Here is a 19,166-nt window from a genome sequence, read left to right as displayed (position 1 = left end):
CTGAACCTAACCTAAGAAGAATTTTTTTTTTTTTGCTTATAACAAAATTTAAAAGAAATGAATATTACACAAAGGGACTCCATTAAAAACAATATAACATTTGACAGCATAAGTATATACAAGAAGCCTGCCTTATGCTCTATACTTCATCATCCTATTTTTGTAAGTGAGCATATTCTATATATAATCCTGTTAAGAGTAAAGGAAATATTATAACTTTTAACATTTTCCTCATCATTTTTGCTGCTCTATTCCCTTTCTTTAAAAATGTGTTTTGTAATTGAAATATAAGACTATTCAGCTAGGAGTCATAGTTAACCAACACAAGAACAAGAAAAATACCTCAAAATGTACTAACATACGGATTTCTTCAGAGTGAAAGTTGAACCAATAAAATATGAAATTATATTTAGACACCCTCAAATAAGCTACAAAACATAATGACAAGAAGAATGGAGATGTTAAAAAATCCTCTCTTAAAAATTCAATAAGCATATTTACCCAACATAAGTAAATAAAACAGGAAATATCATTCTTGTTTATTTGAGGCACGTACAACTATAGTAAATAAATAATTTCATTCTTATATATGCAGAACAACAATCTATGAGAAATTAGTAACAAGCATAAGCAAGATTACCCCTTCACATAGGCTCTTTTTAAAAAATCACTTCACATAGGCACTTTTAAAAACTGATGATATATTTAGATTGTCTGTAATATCCAAATAAAGCTACTTTCTAAATGCGTTGCAAATGAAAGCGATTTTCAGACCTATCCTAGAAACCCACTGTCATGCAGAACTCAAGACATCCCACTTCATATTTTATCTGTCAATTTATTTTCTTCCCCCACACACTCACATCCCTATTCACATTCCCAAATTAGACTTTAAAATCCCTGAGGGCAGGACCTATCTATCTTTGTATTCCCTCTTGTACCCGATATTGTGGCAAGCAAGATATGGGTACTCTATGATTATTTAATAAGTGGATGAGAGCATTAACAAGTATGGAAGTACACGCAAATTCCATAGCTGTCAGTGTTTTGCCTTCCTTATTTCAGCTCAGTAAAATGAAGATATATTCAGTAACATATTTTCATAGTGAAATGAAGCATAATCACTAAACTGTATTCTATGAGAAAATACAGAAGTATATCCTTCAGAACACTATTACCCAAGCTGTGCTTTGCTTTATAGAACAGTTAAATATGGGATAGTAAAAAGTTTCTCCTCCTCTTAATAAAAGGGTTCCACCACGATCAGGTAATCTGAGCAATCCAGTTTAAAAAAAAAATTCAAGTAGCATTTCTTTACTGTTATTAGTTTTGGGTTTTTTGTTTGTTTGTTTTTTGTTTTTACTGTTATCAATAGCATTTATTTCACTCTTCAAAATACATTATATGCTAACATGTACTATCACTTTCTAAGCAATACCAAAGAACACTTTGGTCTTGGATCATCTCAGCAGAAGAAAGTTCTATGGAATGGAGTTTGACAAAAGATGTTTTAGGAGAATAAAAGACATCATGTTAAATTTCCTTTACCAAAATAGCATTATAGATTTGAAGGGCATATTTAACGTCCCATTAAATATTCATTACTCTGTGTCCACAGAAAGTAGAATGAAGGCGGAACTATCATGAGCATTCTTCTGTACTCACTCGCTCATTGTGAAAGGGTAGAGGAATATGTATTTGCTGTTTCTCATACCCTCTGTAGGGTTTGGTTGTTACACTTCATTGAAGAGTTTTCTTAATTCTTCTCAATATATTCTCAAAATATTTCCTTCTTTCCTCTTCCTCTTCTGTCTTTTCTTTCTAAGTGTATATGTACAAAGGAAATAGGGACCTCTGAATTGTATCTTAAAGATATTTTCAGACAATGAATATTTATGTTTGATTAATCTTTGGAAGTGTTCAGAAAACATTAATACTCATTAATGAATGGGATAACCATGATATTTCTATGAGAAAAAAATGTCAACAGATATGGTTCTGAGATTTCATGCAGGTCCATCATGATTCTGCAAAATAATATGCCTTCTGCATGACTAAACCACAAATATCATAATAAAAGATTGCATACGGAGAAAAGCACTATTCAAGGAAAAGTAGGAAGCTAGTTGACTCTACAGTGCTCATTATCACAAGATGTGGACCTAGTGCCAGTTCTGCCATTAGCTGTGTGACTTTGGGACATTTCTCAGTGTCTCAGGATATCAGGTATGTCTTTTGCAAAGGAAAGGAACAAGTTTAGTGGTTCAGCGACTGCTGCAGTAGTGGATTATGAAGGAGAACAGCAGAAGGGGAGACCAAGCACGTGGGACACCGATCTCACATCTTCCACTGAGCAGCTCCACTTTCACATGTTTGATATATTAAAATTTAGAGCAATATTTATTTTTAAAAAGTCCTGCTAACTTAAAAATGGGGAAACATAGATTGCATGACCTAAATTTCTATTTAAGATAGCATGGTCTAGTTCGCATGTTTAATTAATATGTTTTCGTCTCAGGAAAAAAAAAAAGTTTTAACATCTTTTCCTGTTCACTCATGTGCTCTTGGTTCAAGTAAAATAAAAACTTAATGACTATATCATTTTTATAGAGCTTATTTTACACTTTTGTAATATATTTCTTTCTTATTAAATAAAAAGATGAGTGGAGGTGTTGCTTTCAAAATAAAATTAAACATAACAGAGAGATTGGATGAAGTCAACTCCTGCCCATGCTTAACTTTAGAGTTATCTTTTCACGCGGCCTTATGGGCACTTAAATACTGTACTGTCTTATCTTTGAGGTAGAACAAAAAAAATGGCAAAAACATTCACATAAAGGGGAAAATGGAAAAGAAAGCTGTGAGAGATTTCTTTTTAACATAATTATCATCATTAGGCTTTGCAGTCTTCTTTGACACAAAGTTGAGATATAGTCTTCTTAATACGAAGAGCAGTTAGGCGGGCCGCTCCGTTGGCATACCAACACTCACGCATTATTCTCCCCATGACTCGGAGTGCCTTTAAGAGAGAAAAAAAATCAAAGACTTTAGCTACTCACGTAAAACAGAGCACAAAAGAAGTAAAGCCATAAACCCAGGAATTGATGCCAAGTTTCTTTATTTTTTTTTTAAGAGATGGGGTCTTGCTATGTTCCCCAGGCTGGAGTGCAATGGCTATTCATAGGTGCAAGCATAGCACGCTACAGCCTCAAACTCTTGTGCTCAAGCGATACTCCTGCTTAATCTTCCAAGTAGCTGGGACACAGGCATGCACCACTGTATCTTCCATTGATGCTAACTAAGCTTTGATGAAGAAATAGTAAATGTAAAACAATATGAGAAGAAGATTAGGGTCAAACTCCTTCAAAAATTATATCAAAACTCAAATATTCACCTTGTAGAGACTAACTAAAAAATGTTTCAATCCACTGATTTCTGGGAATATGGGACATGAAAAACATCAAGGGATATGGGAAGGCTTGGAAATTCCCTGTATCTTGATGTTGGTGATGAGTACACAAATGTAGACATATGAAAAAAATTCATCAATCTGTATAAGATTTGTGAGTTTTACCAAATGTAAATTATACTACAATAAAAATTATGATGCAAGTATAAATATCAGAAATTCTGGACTTTAAAAATGAACTAGCAAAGAGATAAGATAAATACTAAGAGGGGAAAACAATGAAAATGCATGAAACCAGAGAAATAAAGGAAACTGCTGAAGCAAGTGGCTGCTGTAGGGGTATCTGCTACTCTCATGGTCTAGAACTTCAGAACTGGTGGATCGCATGTAATAGAGAGTACAGCCCACAGCACACAGAAAGTTTCAGATCAAGATGCGGCCAGGCAGTGTCTCATGCCTGTAATTCCAGCACTTTGGTAGGCTGAGGTGAGAGAATTGCTTAAGCCCAGGAGTTCAAGACCAACCTGGGTAACACAGGGAGACCCTCTCTCTACAAAAAAATTTAAAAACTTAGCCAGGTGTGGTGGTCCCAGCTATGCAGGAGGCTGAGGTGAGAGGATTGCTTGGGCCCGGAAATTCAAGGCTGCAGTGCGCCATGATCACACCACTGCACTCTAGCCTGGGTGACAGTGCAAGACTCTGTCTCAAAAAAAAAAAAAAGATGCTTAGAAAGCCCTCAATTTAAGGATGACTACTTCCCTGAAACCCTCTAAGGGAAGTTGCCTAAGTCTTGGCTCTTGGTGAAGAAAAAAACAATCAAGCCCATGCCTTTAAACATTGCAGTAAACCTCAGCTCATAATGAAAATTCACAAATACATAAGGAAAAAAGGTACCATAAGCAAGAGTCCGTTGTAAATAGTAGTTTTGGCCCATAAAAACATTAGATGCTAGAACTAAATGATATAAGTATATAAAATATGTTTTTAAAAGGAAAGAGAAATACAAAATATGAGTAAAAAATGACAATATTTTAAAATGTGAAAAAGTACCAATAAAACATCTTGATATCAAAAATATAACAATTGGCCAGGTGTGGTGGCTCACGCCTGTAATCCCAACACTTTGAGAGGCTGAGGCGGGTGGATCACCTGAAGTCATGAGTTCGAGACCAGTCTGGCCAATGTGGTGGCACGTGCCTGTAATGCCAGCTACTCCAGAGGCTGAGGGAGGAGAATCATTTGAACTCGGGAGGCGGAGGTAGCAGTAAGCTGAGATCATGCCACTGTACTCCAGCCTGGGCGACAGAGCAAGATTCTGTCTCAAAAAAATAAATAAATAAAGCAGAAAACTCAATGGATGAGTTAAATAGCAAATTAGACATATCTGGAGGCAGAATGAAAGAACTGAAAAATAAATCTTGAGAGATACATACCATAATGACACAAATACAGAAAATATGAGTTAATTTAAAAAGCAAATTATAATGAAGGGTCTAACATGCATCTAATGAGTTCTCCAAAACTGAGTAATAGAAACAATCAGAGAAAAAACTATTTGAAGAAATATGACTCCGAATTTTCCAGAACTGAGGAAAGTCACAAACCACTAGAATAAGATAGTCCAAATATTCCAAGCAAGATTAACCAAGAGATATCTATACTGAAGACATCATAGAGAAACTGCAGAATGCTGAAGACAGAGAAGTTCTTTAAAGTAGTCATAAAGAAAAGCTAAATTAACTAAAAATTTATTGATTGATTATTGCTGACTTCTCAGTAGCAAACTGGAAAGTAGGTAATAGTGGGATAATAACTTTAAGGTGTTTAGAGAAAATAACTGTCAACCTAAATTTCTATGGTTAGACAAACTATTTGTTCAAGACTGAGGACAAAATAAAGACATTTTGGATACGCCCAAACTGAAAAATCTTACAACCACTAGGCCTTCTCTAAAAAAACAAAATAAAATACTTTTAAAGGATTCATGTCAGGAAGTCAGAAAATGATTTGAGAGGTAAGAAGAAATGCTAAGCAAAGAAAATGGTAAACATGTGAATAAGTCTAAATAATGATGGCATAAAAAGAGGCCAATATCTATTATATGAGATTGACATAAAACAAGACAGAAACAAAGTACTGGACAAAAATTGCATGTATCAGGAATGTACAAAATTGATCACACTAAAATGACTATGTTGGGTCTATTCCAAGAATGTATATTTGGTTTAACACTGGAAAATCCATAAATGTAAGTCATTGCATTAAAAAACTAAAGCAGAATGCTATATCATCACCTCACAGATATAGCATATGCTTCCATTATATGGAATACTACACAGCAATGAAAATGGACAGATTATAGCTACACATATATAATGGAGAGTGAAAACATTTTGAAAATAATATCTACAGTAAGTTTCAATCACATAAGTTTCACAAATATGCAAAAGTAAACAACATATTGTTATTCTGGATGTATGTATATATTCTGAAAAAATATACATATAGTAAAATTCTAAAGCAAAGCAAGAAAATAGTAAAGAAATAATTGATTATAATACTAACCTCTCAGAGGGGTAAGGAATCTTCAAAGGTATTGAAAATGTTCTATTTTTCAAACCTGGTAGTGGATTCACTAGTTTTCATTCTATTATACTTTAAACATATATGTTTATATTGTTTCATGTACATAATTATTAGAAAATTTTAAGTTTAATTTCAATTGAATTATAAATGCTTCAAAATTTGCTTCTCAAGTATGTAGGTAAGATATCTACACAAAATATAAAAATAACAAAACACAAATCTTGTGTTTTAAATTAGAAATTAGAAAAAGGGTTGAGAAACATGATTAAATTAGAAAAGGGTTGAGAAACCTGAAGGAACAGAAAAATGAGACAAAAAGGCAACTATAGAAAATGTTCCCTAAAACAAAACCAGACTAAAAGACATCACCTAAAAAAGACCTCATTCATTACATTAAAATATGGCAAAAAATAGACAGCAATAACTGAAATGAGAGACATAAAGTATCAGAATGGTTCTGAAACTAGTTAGATGGTTTAGACTCTTTTTCCTACCTTCTACTCTTTTTCCTTGTAAGAGCTAGAAAAAAATCTCTATCTTCACATAAGGCATAACAAGTATTGCAATAACCATTTACTGTTTGTCTAGTACATTACGGTTAAGTACTGGTTTGCTGGAGATGATGAGATAAATAACAATGGTCTCTGATGTGAGGGAGCTTTTCTAATGAGAGAATAAGTTCAAACTTCAGGTTAGAGATGAGGTATAACTTATTGAATATAAAGATGATTGGATTGTAATATTCTGTGTGGCAGAGACATTAACTGCCCACTGAGTCTACCTGTGTTCCCTGCAGTTCCTAGCACCACTGCAGTTTGGGGGGACCATGTGACAAATTCTGGTAGGAGCCATGAGTGGAAGAGATGTGTGTCACCTGATGCCAAAGCATTAAAGAGCCAGTGTGTGATCCTCTAGCTCCTCTCTTCACCTGACCTAGAGATCTGGAAACTACGTGTCCAAGGATCAAAATCAGAGTGATTACTGAGTCACTGCAGTGAGAACAGGTGTCATGGGGAGTTGTCTAACCTGCAGAGCAGTTTCTGTAAGCAAGAAATAAAGTGAAAAGTCACTGAGATTTCAAGATTTGTTACTATCACATAACCTGGCATTATGCATGCATAGCACTAAAGGGAAAAAAAAACTCTTCTGAAGACTTATAAAAAGACATATGTCTACATATATGGAATGAATTGGATGCTTACATTAAAAAGGAAAAACTATACGGTCTCTGAAAATTCTCCCTGGTACTCACCTCAAAAATATAATAAGAAAAATATAGATAAAAACATAGCCTTACTTCACAACTTTGCCACTGGTTTGGGATACTTGGTCGAAACTTCTGGTCACAAACAACCTTTCTCATTTCCTCTATCGAGGGATCTGAAGGCACCATGTCATAATAAGGCAATTGGTACTCCTCAACAATTCCTGTAAGAAATTTGCGTAATAAATTTCCATGTGCAAATAACAAACAAAGATGTCTATTTCAAATAATACCAATTAAGTTTTCTAGGCACAAGTGACACCCCAGGGCACTGGAAAGCCAAGTTTATAAAATAATGTGTCACTATAAAATCAAGAATATAAATTTAAATCACCCAGTTGAATAAAGTTATAAAATGTTATAAATTTTTTCATAACTGTAAAATGTATACAAGATTATATAAAATTATAATATATAAAACATAATTTTATGATTATATAATATGTAAAATTTCTATTTTATAATTATATAAAATAAATTTTATATTTTTCTATTATTAAAATTATGTAAATTTTTATTCAATTAAAATGCCATTATACAATTTAAAAGTAATGCCTTTCTTTTGATTATGAAATTTGTAGCACAGCTTCATTGCTTTGTGAATGAAGTGCATATATTTTCTCATCAGATAACTTTTCCAAAACAAAACAGCTTTCTCTCTTTGAAAACTTTTAGGCAATCTTTTTAACGTTGGGTTTCTTACATTTAGACTTCAGAACTACTGAACCTGAGAACGTTCTGGAGAAGAAGCCAAAGGTAGTTGAAGATAGACCGTTCAACATGAAGGTTAATATTTAAAGAGTCTCAAAGACAAAGACAAAGATGACCTTAATTATTAGAATACTACTTAAATTCCAAGAAATCCCTTATAAAATCTTTTAAATTAACTGCAGTGCTTTTAAGTTAAAATATGTGAGACATGCTATAATACTAGACAACTAACTATAATTCACGTCTGCTAAATTACTATTTTTACAGTTGAAGAAAAGTTAAGGACAAAATCTAAAAGCAACTCTAGACTAATATCAATATGAAATTTTTACAAAAAATTATTAACATGTTTGAAATCTTGCTATTTGCCATGAATTGCCCTAATGCCTTTACAGGTTTTAACTAATCAGTCCTCAAAACTACTGACTAAACAAGGTACAGTATTATTTGTTTTATAGACGAGGAAACTGAGGCACAGAATGTTATGAATTTGTTCAGAGACATAGAGCTACTAAGTGGCAAATCTGTAATTCAAACACTAGTGTCCACTAGGGTTTTATAATGTTTTATAATATCATCTATGAATAAAAGAGAAAAAGTATATATGTTTGCTCATTCAGACATAGTTTTAACCTTAGAAGCTTTTCATAAAATCTGCAAGGTTTTTTAAAAAATGAGATTAATGTAATGCAAAATGACATCAATACAAAGTGCAAAAATATGACAATAGTTTAATAATGACAGCTCTTTAATCGAATGTTTACTGTGAACAGGCTCTGTACTAAAAGCTTCACATGAATTAATTCATTAAATCCTTAAAGCCCAAGGGATCAGTTTTTGTATTATCTTCATTTTACAGATGAGGAAATTACTACTAAGTAACTTGCCTGAAGTTGGACATTCAAGGAATTGCTAAACCATTGCTTAGTCCTAAGTCTGTCTCACTTGAAAGTGGAAACTCTAAACCATTTTCTACCAGCATTTAACTTTTTCTCTACTGATGCAACAATTTCATCAGACGTATTTACAGGGCTTCCCCCTCCCTAATTCTTTCTCTCATTATTAAGCACCTTTTTTTTTTTTTTTTTTTTTTTTTTTTTTGAGATAGAGTTTTGCTCTTGTTGCCCAGGCTGGAGTGCAATGGCGCGATCTCAGCTCATGAGCCCCCACGCCTGGCTAATTTTGTATTTTCAGTAGAGACGGGGTTTCTCCATGTTGATCAGGTTGGTCTCAAACTCCTGACCTCAGTGATCCACCCGCCTTGGCCTCCCAAAGTGTTGGGATTACAGGCATGAGTCACCATGCCCAGGTGCATTATTAAGTTCTAAACTGCTGGGAGCAAGAAAGGTAGGAAGTTTGTCTTTGTCCGCCTCTTCCCACACCTTTATCCAACCCCACAACATTTATCCTATCACAGGGAAGAAAAAAAAAACAAGAAAAGCTTAAGAAACTGAACCCTTCAAGTCCTGTTGCCTCTGCAAATCATTTAACTTCTTTGGGATATAAGTTAGGAATACCAGCTTATGGCTTACAAACTCAAATAATTTTCAAGTACTTCATAAAGTGTCATATGGAAATAAAAATTATCAGGAGAACTGTCACCCCACTAAGCAGTAATCACAATATAAAATCTCCATTACATGCAAGATATCCCACTTTTGCCACTGGAAATATATCACCAAAAGGTATTCTCTTAAATACTAAAAAACTGATTCAATATAGTGCTTGGGGAAAAAAGATAGAATATCACATCTTGTATTCAGAGTATCAAGGAAAGGCAAACACAAAGGATATTTCCAAAATTTTACCTCCGACCGAACACCTCCGGGCTATTTCCCAGTAAACCAGACCAACAGAATAGATGTCAGCTCGTTTGAAGGACTCAAAGATATTCACATTCATTGTATCATCAAGCATTTCAGGAGCCATATACCTTCAAAAACATGCACACTTCAGATTCTGTGTATGACTTTATAGCACTCCAGTAAAACAATCTTAATAAATTAGGATAGCTTATGCCATTTTAAAAGGCAGATTTGAGGCATGAATAAAATTAAAAGAATACATTATTGACTCAACCATCAAGTGTGCTCAGCAGCACTCCACCCATACTTTCTCTCAGTGAACAATTTTATTATACAAAAAATATAGCCATGTTTGAACAAGAGTCAGTGTAAGAAATCTACAGTCCATGGACCTGACCGAGCCTCACTGTACTAGGGAGATTTTGGAGATTTCCCAGAATACTGAAGTGAGGATGCAACACCCTCCCAAGTTCTTGCAAGGGTGTTAGATCCTCTGAAGGAATCCAGCATCCAAGGCTTCCCTGAAGGTTCCTGATGTGGGGATAATCAGACGGGTGAGCTAAGGCTTTTCTTGCACAGGGAAAAGAAGTCCCTTAGGGCTACCCAGTGTGAATAAACTGCCCGGAAGTGCTCCTGGGGTTTCATTAAAGTCTCCCAGTGAATCATGAGAGGCATTCACAGGCACTGTCCTAGGAATCTCAAATATGGCTTGAAGGCCAGCTATAGCAGCTTAGAATTTCTGTACTCTCAAGGGCCTTTAACAACTCCAAAAAAATATTTTGGTTGTTTCTAATTTCAAGGTCAAGAACTCTGGAATTTTGCCAAAGTAATATAGAGCCTGAAATTCAAGTAAAAAGAATTGGAAGTAGGCTGGCCATATGGCCAAAGGCTGGCTATAACAAGAAAAACACCAGAAATCCCATTCCTAATGGGCCTGACCTGACACATGTGTGGTATATGTTGTTACTTCACACTCATTCTTAATCTTCAGATTCTGTTCCTTGAAAATGGGAACTGTATCCAAACTCATATTATCTTAATACATATCAATTTGGGAGACTTAATGATAAGTAAAAGTATAGGTAATACATAAATTGTGATTTAAAGAATAAGGCAATATAGTAGCACATAAGTGTATTCAGCATATAGAGTCCCTACCTATCTATTTCAACATATTGATTCTGTGTCTGTTGTGTAGAACCTGAATAGGTAGAACTAGTCCTGAGTTTCAGTTCATTTATGGGATATAAAGGCTTTGGAGGAGCTACATACTGCTGACGTTTTTTTTCTTATCTGTAGGAAAATGCATTCTCAGAAGATGGCACACTAAAAATAATACATCACTATCTCTTCCGCCGTTTCTCTCCACTGGACTCTGTAGCTAAATGGCTGCAATCCATGTGGCCCAAAATGCCAGCTCTCCTTGCTTTATAACCATTATGCCCACTAACTTCTCAGTGATCCAGAGAAGACTTCCGGATTTCTTGGGCCCAGTGGTTTCCCATTTGGACCTGAGCCTCCTCCACACACATGAGGACATTCATGCTTATTGGGCACTCTCACATCTTACTATGCTACCCAAGTCAGTCATCTTACCTCTTCGTTCCCACTTTAGGATTCTGAGGTATGTCGATAGTGTTCAGTATTGAATCATGCTTCACAGCCAACCCTAAGTCCGCTATGGCACAAGTTTCACATTTTTTCACTAAGATATTCTTTGATTTTATGTCTCGATGAGCAATAGCAGGTTTACCTATGAAGCATAAGAAGAACATATTCATTTTTTCTTTACCGAAGACTGTTCAAGAGAAATCATCCTGAAGACTTAGCTCTAAATGAGCTAATTCAAAAAGAGTGTTCTTCAAAGCTCCTGTCACTATCTAAATTATCTTGTTTATTTATGTACCTGCTGAATCATCTGTCTCTCCCAAGTAAACTGTAAACTGAATAAGGACAGTTACTATTTTGTTCAACAACATTCCTCTATTGCTTAGAGCACTAGATGACTAGATCAATAATAAACATTTTTTAATAGATGAAGAAAGAATTAGTACTGCTATGTTCTCATAAGAGCATAGCAAATATTGTTTTACAAAATAAGTCTGAAAACTTCTATTACCCCACACCAGCAGTTCTCAGTTGTGGCCAAAAGATCCCCAAGGTCCTTGCAACTCTTTTCTAACTATGCATCTGTGTGACACCACCTTTTCTTCACATATTTCAACTAAAACAACATATGAGAACAGACGGAATGAAGAACAGGTATGAAAATCCAGACATTAAAACAGACATTAAAGGGATTTGCAACAATGTAAAACAAAACCAATATTTTCACTTGATCAGTTTTTGTATTAGAAAAAAATGTTGTTATATTTAAAATGTTATTTATGTTAACATTTAATTGGCTATTATTTTAAGCAAATTAATAAGTACTTTTAAATTCCTCAATTTTAATTTCTAATATTGTAAACAGTAACAGATACAAGTTACATACACAAAAACCTTTGTAGTCCTCAATAATTTTAAGAGTGTAAAGAGATCATGAGTTCAAATGTGAGAACCACTGCCCTGTCTAGACTAATTGACTCTCTAGAGTCAACCTCTTAATAAATAGAAATGGCAGTAGGTACTATTTGGCTTCAAGTACATGATCTACAAATTTTTTTTTTCAAAATCACGTTATACTTTCCAATTACTTTTTTAATTATCAAAAGTAAACATTTACATTATTTGTATTCTGTGAATATAGGACATTTGCCACTAAAGCAAGATCTCTGGGTACATATGCTAAATGGCAAAGATAGAACCACTAGGAATAATTTTTTAAAAATATTATTATGGATAAGATACAAAATAGTGAGTATATTGATGAGAGTTGGCTATATCATGACAACACCTTTAGCTTTAAAAATTACCTTTACTGTTTCTTTACTTTTTTTTTTTTTTTTTTTTTTGAGATAGGGTTTCGCTCTGTCACCCAAACCAGAGTGCAGTGGTGCAATCGTAACTCACTGCAGCCTGGAGGTGATCCTCCCACCTCAGCCTCCCAAGTGGCTGGAACTAAAGGCACATGCCACCACAACCGAACTTTTTTTTTTTTTTTTTTTTTTTTGGTAGAGATGGAGATCTCACTATGTTGCCCAGGCTGGTCTCAAATTCCTGGCCTCAAGTGATCCTCTCACGTAGACTACCAAAATGCTGGGATTATGGGTGTAAGCCACCGTGCCCAGCCTAAAGAAATAATAATTAATTATTTCTAATAAATTAAAATATAACTAAGTACTTCTATCCTCATATTCAAAGTGGAAAAAAATGAAAAGGAAATACATACCTTGTGTCCCAACAATCTCCATATGAAGGTGTGCCAAACCACTAGCAATTGAGAGCGCCAGCTTGATCATTCCAGCCACCGTCACTATATTTCTATTCAAATAGTCATATAAGGAGCCCTGTTCATGATATTCAGATACCAGCCAAAGTTGAGTCCAGGTTCCATTATCTAACATGAAAATATAATTTTGTTGTTGTAAATACATATTGAGAAAGAAGCCAAAAGCTTTTGACAAATATCAGTGTTTAATCAGTGTTTAATCTGTATTGTTAACAAAGCAAAGTTAATTGCTTCAGTGGTAATGCTTACAGTCCAAGTTAGTAAAGAAAAAATTCTCAATGAATTCCTGAAGATACTGATATGTTGGAACCATAAAAATAGAACGTTGTGAGGTTGTGATTGATTCTAACAACTGAATAACTCCTTTCTCATTTCCTCTCTATCAATACCTGCTAGCAATAGTAACCACATTATAGGAGAAATCACTGAGAGATGCATTTAGGCTCAGTGTTGTGTTATAAATTACTCTGAGCTTTTAAGAAAAATTGTACCAATAAAGATCAGAAATATAACGAATGTATGCAAAGTATTATTTCTATCATAAAAGCTCTAACATTCTAAAAATGTTGATGTTATTCACCTTTCAAAATATAAAGTTGATGATTTTCCCCAAAAGCTTATAGTAAGAGCCAAACACAATTACTAGACATTTTCAAATAATTTACCTCATTTAGCCAACACCTAATCCAGCTTATAAAAGACGTTTAGAAAAGCAATCACCCTAAAACTTTTCTACATATTAGTAGAGTGAGCTTTAGTTTTTGAAATAAAATGTCTACAGTAACCCTGGGTGGTCCTGACCAGTTCTAACACTCAGGGAAAGGATCTATAATGAACATTTGCTAAGGACCTATCTGGCCAAATGCTTTATGTATAACAGCTCTTTGTTATCCAAATATTTAATTTCCAAATCTGGGTAGTGATAAAAATTTCCTACGAATTTAAAAGTCAACATAACATGGTAAAGCTCATTAACATACAACATATAAAAATAATCCTTACTCACACCTCTCTCCCTGATTGACACCAGTGGCTATCTTGCCCTCTAACATCAATGCTTTTGTCAGACAGTTGACTAAAGAGTGAAACTGTAAATGTTGCAAAAGGTAAAGGAATTAAAAAATCAAAGTGAAGTTAGAGATCATTTGGAATCATGCAAAAAGCCACTGACAAGTTAGGAGATGATAGAGGTAAACCAGTTAAACTCAAGAAGAGAAAACCAAGGATAATATCTCTAGTGCATATTATTATTTTATTTTTATGTATTCATTTTTTGAGACAGAATGTCACTCTGTCGCTCAACTGGAGTGCAGTGGTGCAATCTCGGCTCACTGCAACCTCTGCCTCCTGGGTTCAAGCAATTCTCCTGCCCCGGCCTCCTGAGTAGCTGGGATTACAGGCATCTGCCACCAAGCCCATCTAATTTTTTTTTTTTTTTTTTTGGTATTTTTAGTAGAAACGGGATTTCACCATGTTGGCCAGGCTAATCTTGAACTCCTGACCTCAGGTGATCCGCCCCCCTTGGCCTCCCAAAGTGATGGGATTACAGGTGTGAGCCACCATGCCTGGCCAATGCATATTATTTTATAATCCAATAAACATCATGATTAAACTAGCCCATAAAGATGATCCATGTACAGCCATAACTGCTTTGACAGCATTGCTGCTTAATCCAACCAGCAGGCAGTTCAGCTCAAGATTAGGAGGGAAAAGAAAACATTCTTAACAGCTAAATGAGAAATGTTTCCTCAATGATCTGGATACAGTTTCAAAGTATATGTAGTTACAAATCTGGAAAGAACTTTTTTTGTTAGCCGTCTTGCCTTTACCCCGTTTCTCCTTAGCAAATCAGAAATGGCAAATCATCAACAAACATAATTATGGCCAAAATGTATGCTAAATGCTAAGCCTCTCTTTTTCCATCCAAGTAATAATGAATACTTTTATGATTAAGTTTATATTACATAAAATTGACTATAGGTTCTGAATTTTCACAGGCAATGGTGGATCCTTGACATTCATAGATAATTTGTCTTAACCCTTTTTTAGACTGGGGTTACAACCTCGACTCTACCAAAGTTCTTCCTGAGTATTACTAACCAGAGTTAAGGTTTAAAAGCCGACTGAATCAAGTTTTCCTCACTTTTGTTACCTATTGGGGCACTAATGAACAGTTAAATAACAATTGCGTAAAAAAGAAGAGTAAAAGCATAGATAATCAATGAATTTTATATCCAATCTGTGATTATACAAGCGTAGGTATTTTAAATATCAGAAAGCTGATGCTCTGACTTGCTCCATGAAACTCAAAAAATAACAAACACTACATGGCACCGTTAATGGTGGTCTCAAGACACAAATTGTGCACAAAGTAACGTTCACAGAAAAGTTCACTAAAAGTGTCTTGCTTGCCACCATTCCAATACAATCAAAAGAGAATATTTTCAGAAATTTTGAGTCTTGAAGATGAAGGCTGTTATACGGATGAAAAATACAGCCCTAACAAAGTTGAGCATTCAGCTAGTATTAATTGGTATGTCTGTATTGGTTATTAAAATATTGAAATATTTCTGTCCTGGTTGGTAAACAGCTGCTATTCAAAACTCCTGGGCTGGGCGCAGTGGCTCAAGCCTGCAAATCCAGCACTTTGGGAGGCCGAGGAGGGCGGATAACGAGGTCAGGAGTTCAAGACCAGACTGGCCAACATAGTGAAAACCCTGTCTCCACTAAAAATACAAAAATTAGCCAGGTGTGGTGGCAGGTGCCTGTAGTTCCAGCTACTTGGGACTACTTGGGAGGCTGAGGCAGGAGAATCGCTTGAACCCAGGAGGCGGAGGTTCCAGTGAGGTGAGATCGTGCCACTGCACTCCAGCCTGGGCAACATAGCGAGACTCTGTCTCAAAAAAACAAACAAAAACTCCCAATGATACTCCTTTGCCCTAGACATCCAGATGCCTCCATATCTCTTCATGACCAAGCAGCATCTAATGGGATAAAACCTAGCACGGCAGAGTTCTCCAGGATTCTGCTCCAGTTGAGGCTTCTGTTCTGATTAGTTGGTTCCTGCACCAAACAAGTCAGCAAACATTTTAAGCACCACCCTGGCTATCTGGACATCATGATTTCCTATCACTCATTTGCTCTGCTTCATTGTATGGTTATGTACATTTATCTGTGGGAAAGAGGAAAGGATTTTATACAAATTAGACTTTCATATAGACTTTATTAAAACAAAGAGATGAATTTAATTTCTTATCTGATACTAGACAACATTTTTTCACTTGTTGAACACAATTAGATTGGAAATACCTTTGTTGTCAGCAGCAATGAAACCAAGGATGTTTTCATGTCGCAGCATGACCGTCTGGTAAATTTCTGCCTCACGAAACCAAGATCTTTCATCTCTGGAGGAGAATATTTTCACAGCCACATCTTCCCCACACCATCTTCCATGCCACACCTCACCAAATCTACCTTTTCCTACTATTTCCTGAAGCACAATCGTCCTTGCAATTGTCCTTTGAACCAACAGAGGCAGACCTAACCAAAGAAAAGATGGAATTGATGATTAAACACAAATGCCAGAAAAGAACTCTCATAATAATCGCTGTTTTCAGATTTTAAAAAAGCAAATATTTAAGTGCTTTAATAATTTTGTCTATTTTGAAGGAATAAGTACCATTGTAGCAAACTTATTTAATGTCAAAGCATGCTGAAAAAAATACTTCAAATTATGAATATGAATTTGTCTTCTCGTATTCAAAGTAAAAATTTTTTGAACATAGCCTGCTGCTGCAGATATCTGATTTCCAAGAATTGCTGGAAATCTCCTTCATTTGCCCATCAAAGCCAGTCAGGTTACTAAGTACACAAGAGTAAAAGCAAAAAATAAAAGAAAAAAAATGTGTTAGCCTCTAAAATAAAATGTATGGTTCCTGGTACAACTGGAAGTACAAAATAATTATTTGTGAGTCTTTTCAAAACCAAGCTGAAATTGGAAAGTGAAGAATCAAATGCAATGATGATGTGAGACAATTATATTACACTAAAAGCAAGATACAGTCAAATAAGATATCAAATAAATATTTTCTGCGGAACAAAAAAAAAATTTCAAAGAAAATATATCCTGAATGCATGTATGATGCTTCTATTCTTTGAACTACTAACTCCACCTCTAGAATTCTGTCGCAAATACCTAATGCAAAATGTAGAAAAATTTATGTCAAGATGTTTAATATCTTATTATTATTTATAGGAAAAAAAATAAGTAAAAGTGTCAGGTAATGGAATAATTGTGAAATAAAGTGCAGAGATTCAGAGCACAGGTGGGTTCAAATTTCAGCTCTGCCACCTGATAATCACGCACAAGTTATTTCACCTGTCTGTGCTTCAGCTTCTTCATCTGAAAAACTGGGGATAATCAACATTACCCATCCCATAGAGATGATTTGAGAATTAATAAGCATGTTCAGCACCTAGCACAGTATCTGGCCTATTACATGCTCAATAATGGTTAACATTATGTTAATCTTAGGATGGCTTACTCAGAGCCAATAATAATGATGATGCTTATGAAGAGATATTTAATAACATAAAAAAAATTTGCTATAATATTAAATAAAAACAGCATAGTACATTTTATTCTTATAAATATAAGTGTACCTAGCTATTCAAAATATGCACAGAAAATAAGACTCAAGAGGAAATATGCTAAATGTTAGGATGGTTATTTCTCTTGGTGAAACTGGGGTGAGTTACGATAGTCTTCTTTGTAATTTTCCACATTTTCTTTATTTCCACAATAGATATTTATTACTCTAAAATCAAAGGAAAAAATAGTTAAAGAGGTTACAGTCTACATGTATTCTGAAAAGTCACATTCAGTTACTGTTTTTGTACTCAGCTAGGGAGCCCTCATAGCAATGACCCTGTCTTGCGAGGGCTTTGGTCCCTGCACCTAAAACGGGTCACTGTTCGTTCACATGTTCTCATATGAACATATAAGCACAGGCTAAATAAGCACAGACTACAAATATGTTGTTACAGATCTCAACAATTAGTCACAAAACCCTACAGGCAGAAAGTTTTTTTGAAATCATCTGGTTCAACCCTATCATTTTAGAGATGGCAAAACTGAGGTCCCTCAATAATCAAAGTCTTTCCCAGGATTATGCTGCTAGTGAGAGGCAGACCTAGAATTAAAACAGGGATCTTCAGTGCAAACTCTTCCTCTCTAGAAGCAAACTATAAGGACTGTTTTTGTTTGTTTTTGTTTTTTGAGATGCAGTCTTGCTCTGTCAGGCTGGAGTGCAGCAGCATGATCTCAGCTCACTACTATCTCCACCTCCCAGGTTCAAGCAATTCTCCCACATCAGCCTCCTGAGTAGCTGGGATTACAGGTGTGCACCACTATGCCTGGCTAATTTTTGTATTTTTAGTACAGAAGAAGTTTCATCATATTGGCCAGGCTGGTCTCAAACTCCTGACCTCAAGTGATCCACCTACCTCGGCCTCCCAAAGTGTGGGGATTACAGGCGTGAGCCACCGCGCCCGGCCTGGACTGTTTTTGCAGGCAACAATCAATTTTACTACTTGACCACACACTAAGAGTTGTACTAACAATTATTACGTCAAATCTCAATCTCAGTCTCTCCCTTCCTCCTGCTACCCTATAGTCTTATCTGCATACACACACACATTCACAGAAACATCGCTACCAACAACCAGCACTACCCAAAACACAACAAATGGATAGAGAGCTAGATAAGCTTATGCTTTCAAACAGAAAATTAATCAAGTACATAATCAGTGGTGCAGATCAGGAACAAAGTAAGACAACAACATATAAAGTACTCAAGACAGCAATTAAATTGAGACATTAAAACTCAATAAAACTTGCTTTGGTATCTTTCAAAGCAATCACCAAAATGAATCTAATTCTTCTGGTATGCACCTAGACATTTGATTTGAAGATACATGGATTTTTGCTTCTCCCTGTAG

At 35.2% G+C, this 19,166-nt stretch overlaps 1 protein-coding gene across 5 annotated transcripts in view; it reads right to left on the bottom strand.

Annotated features, from left to right (window-relative positions):
* Nucleotides 1-1,345: 1,345 nt before the first annotated feature.
* Nucleotides 1,346-19,166, bottom strand: part of ACVR1C (activin A receptor type 1C) — a 93,722-nt gene continuing 75,901 nt past the window's right edge. For all 5 annotated transcript variants that reach the window (XM_050751752.1, XM_050751754.1, XM_050751757.1 and 2 more), the window contains exons 4-9: nt 16,476-16,706; nt 13,107-13,274; nt 11,372-11,528; nt 9,779-9,903; nt 7,293-7,423; nt 1,346-3,019 (exon numbers count right to left, since the gene is read on the bottom strand). In XM_050751752.1, coding sequence (XP_050607709.1) covers nt 2,894-3,019; nt 7,293-7,423; nt 9,779-9,903; nt 11,372-11,528; nt 13,107-13,274; nt 16,476-16,706 — 938 coding nt within the window. In that variant the 3' untranslated portion in view covers nt 1,346-2,893. The remainder of the gene's footprint in view (nt 3,020-7,292; nt 7,424-9,778; nt 9,904-11,371; nt 11,529-13,106; nt 13,275-16,475; nt 16,707-19,166) is intronic.

The sequence above is a fragment of the Macaca thibetana genome, chromosome 12 (genome assembly GCF_024542745.1).
Source record: "Macaca thibetana thibetana isolate TM-01 chromosome 12, ASM2454274v1, whole genome shotgun sequence".
Classification (NCBI taxonomy): domain Eukaryota; kingdom Metazoa; phylum Chordata; class Mammalia; order Primates; family Cercopithecidae; genus Macaca; species Macaca thibetana.
The sequence above is the reverse complement of the archived record's forward strand: the minus strand, read 5'-3'. Positions and strand labels throughout refer to the sequence as shown.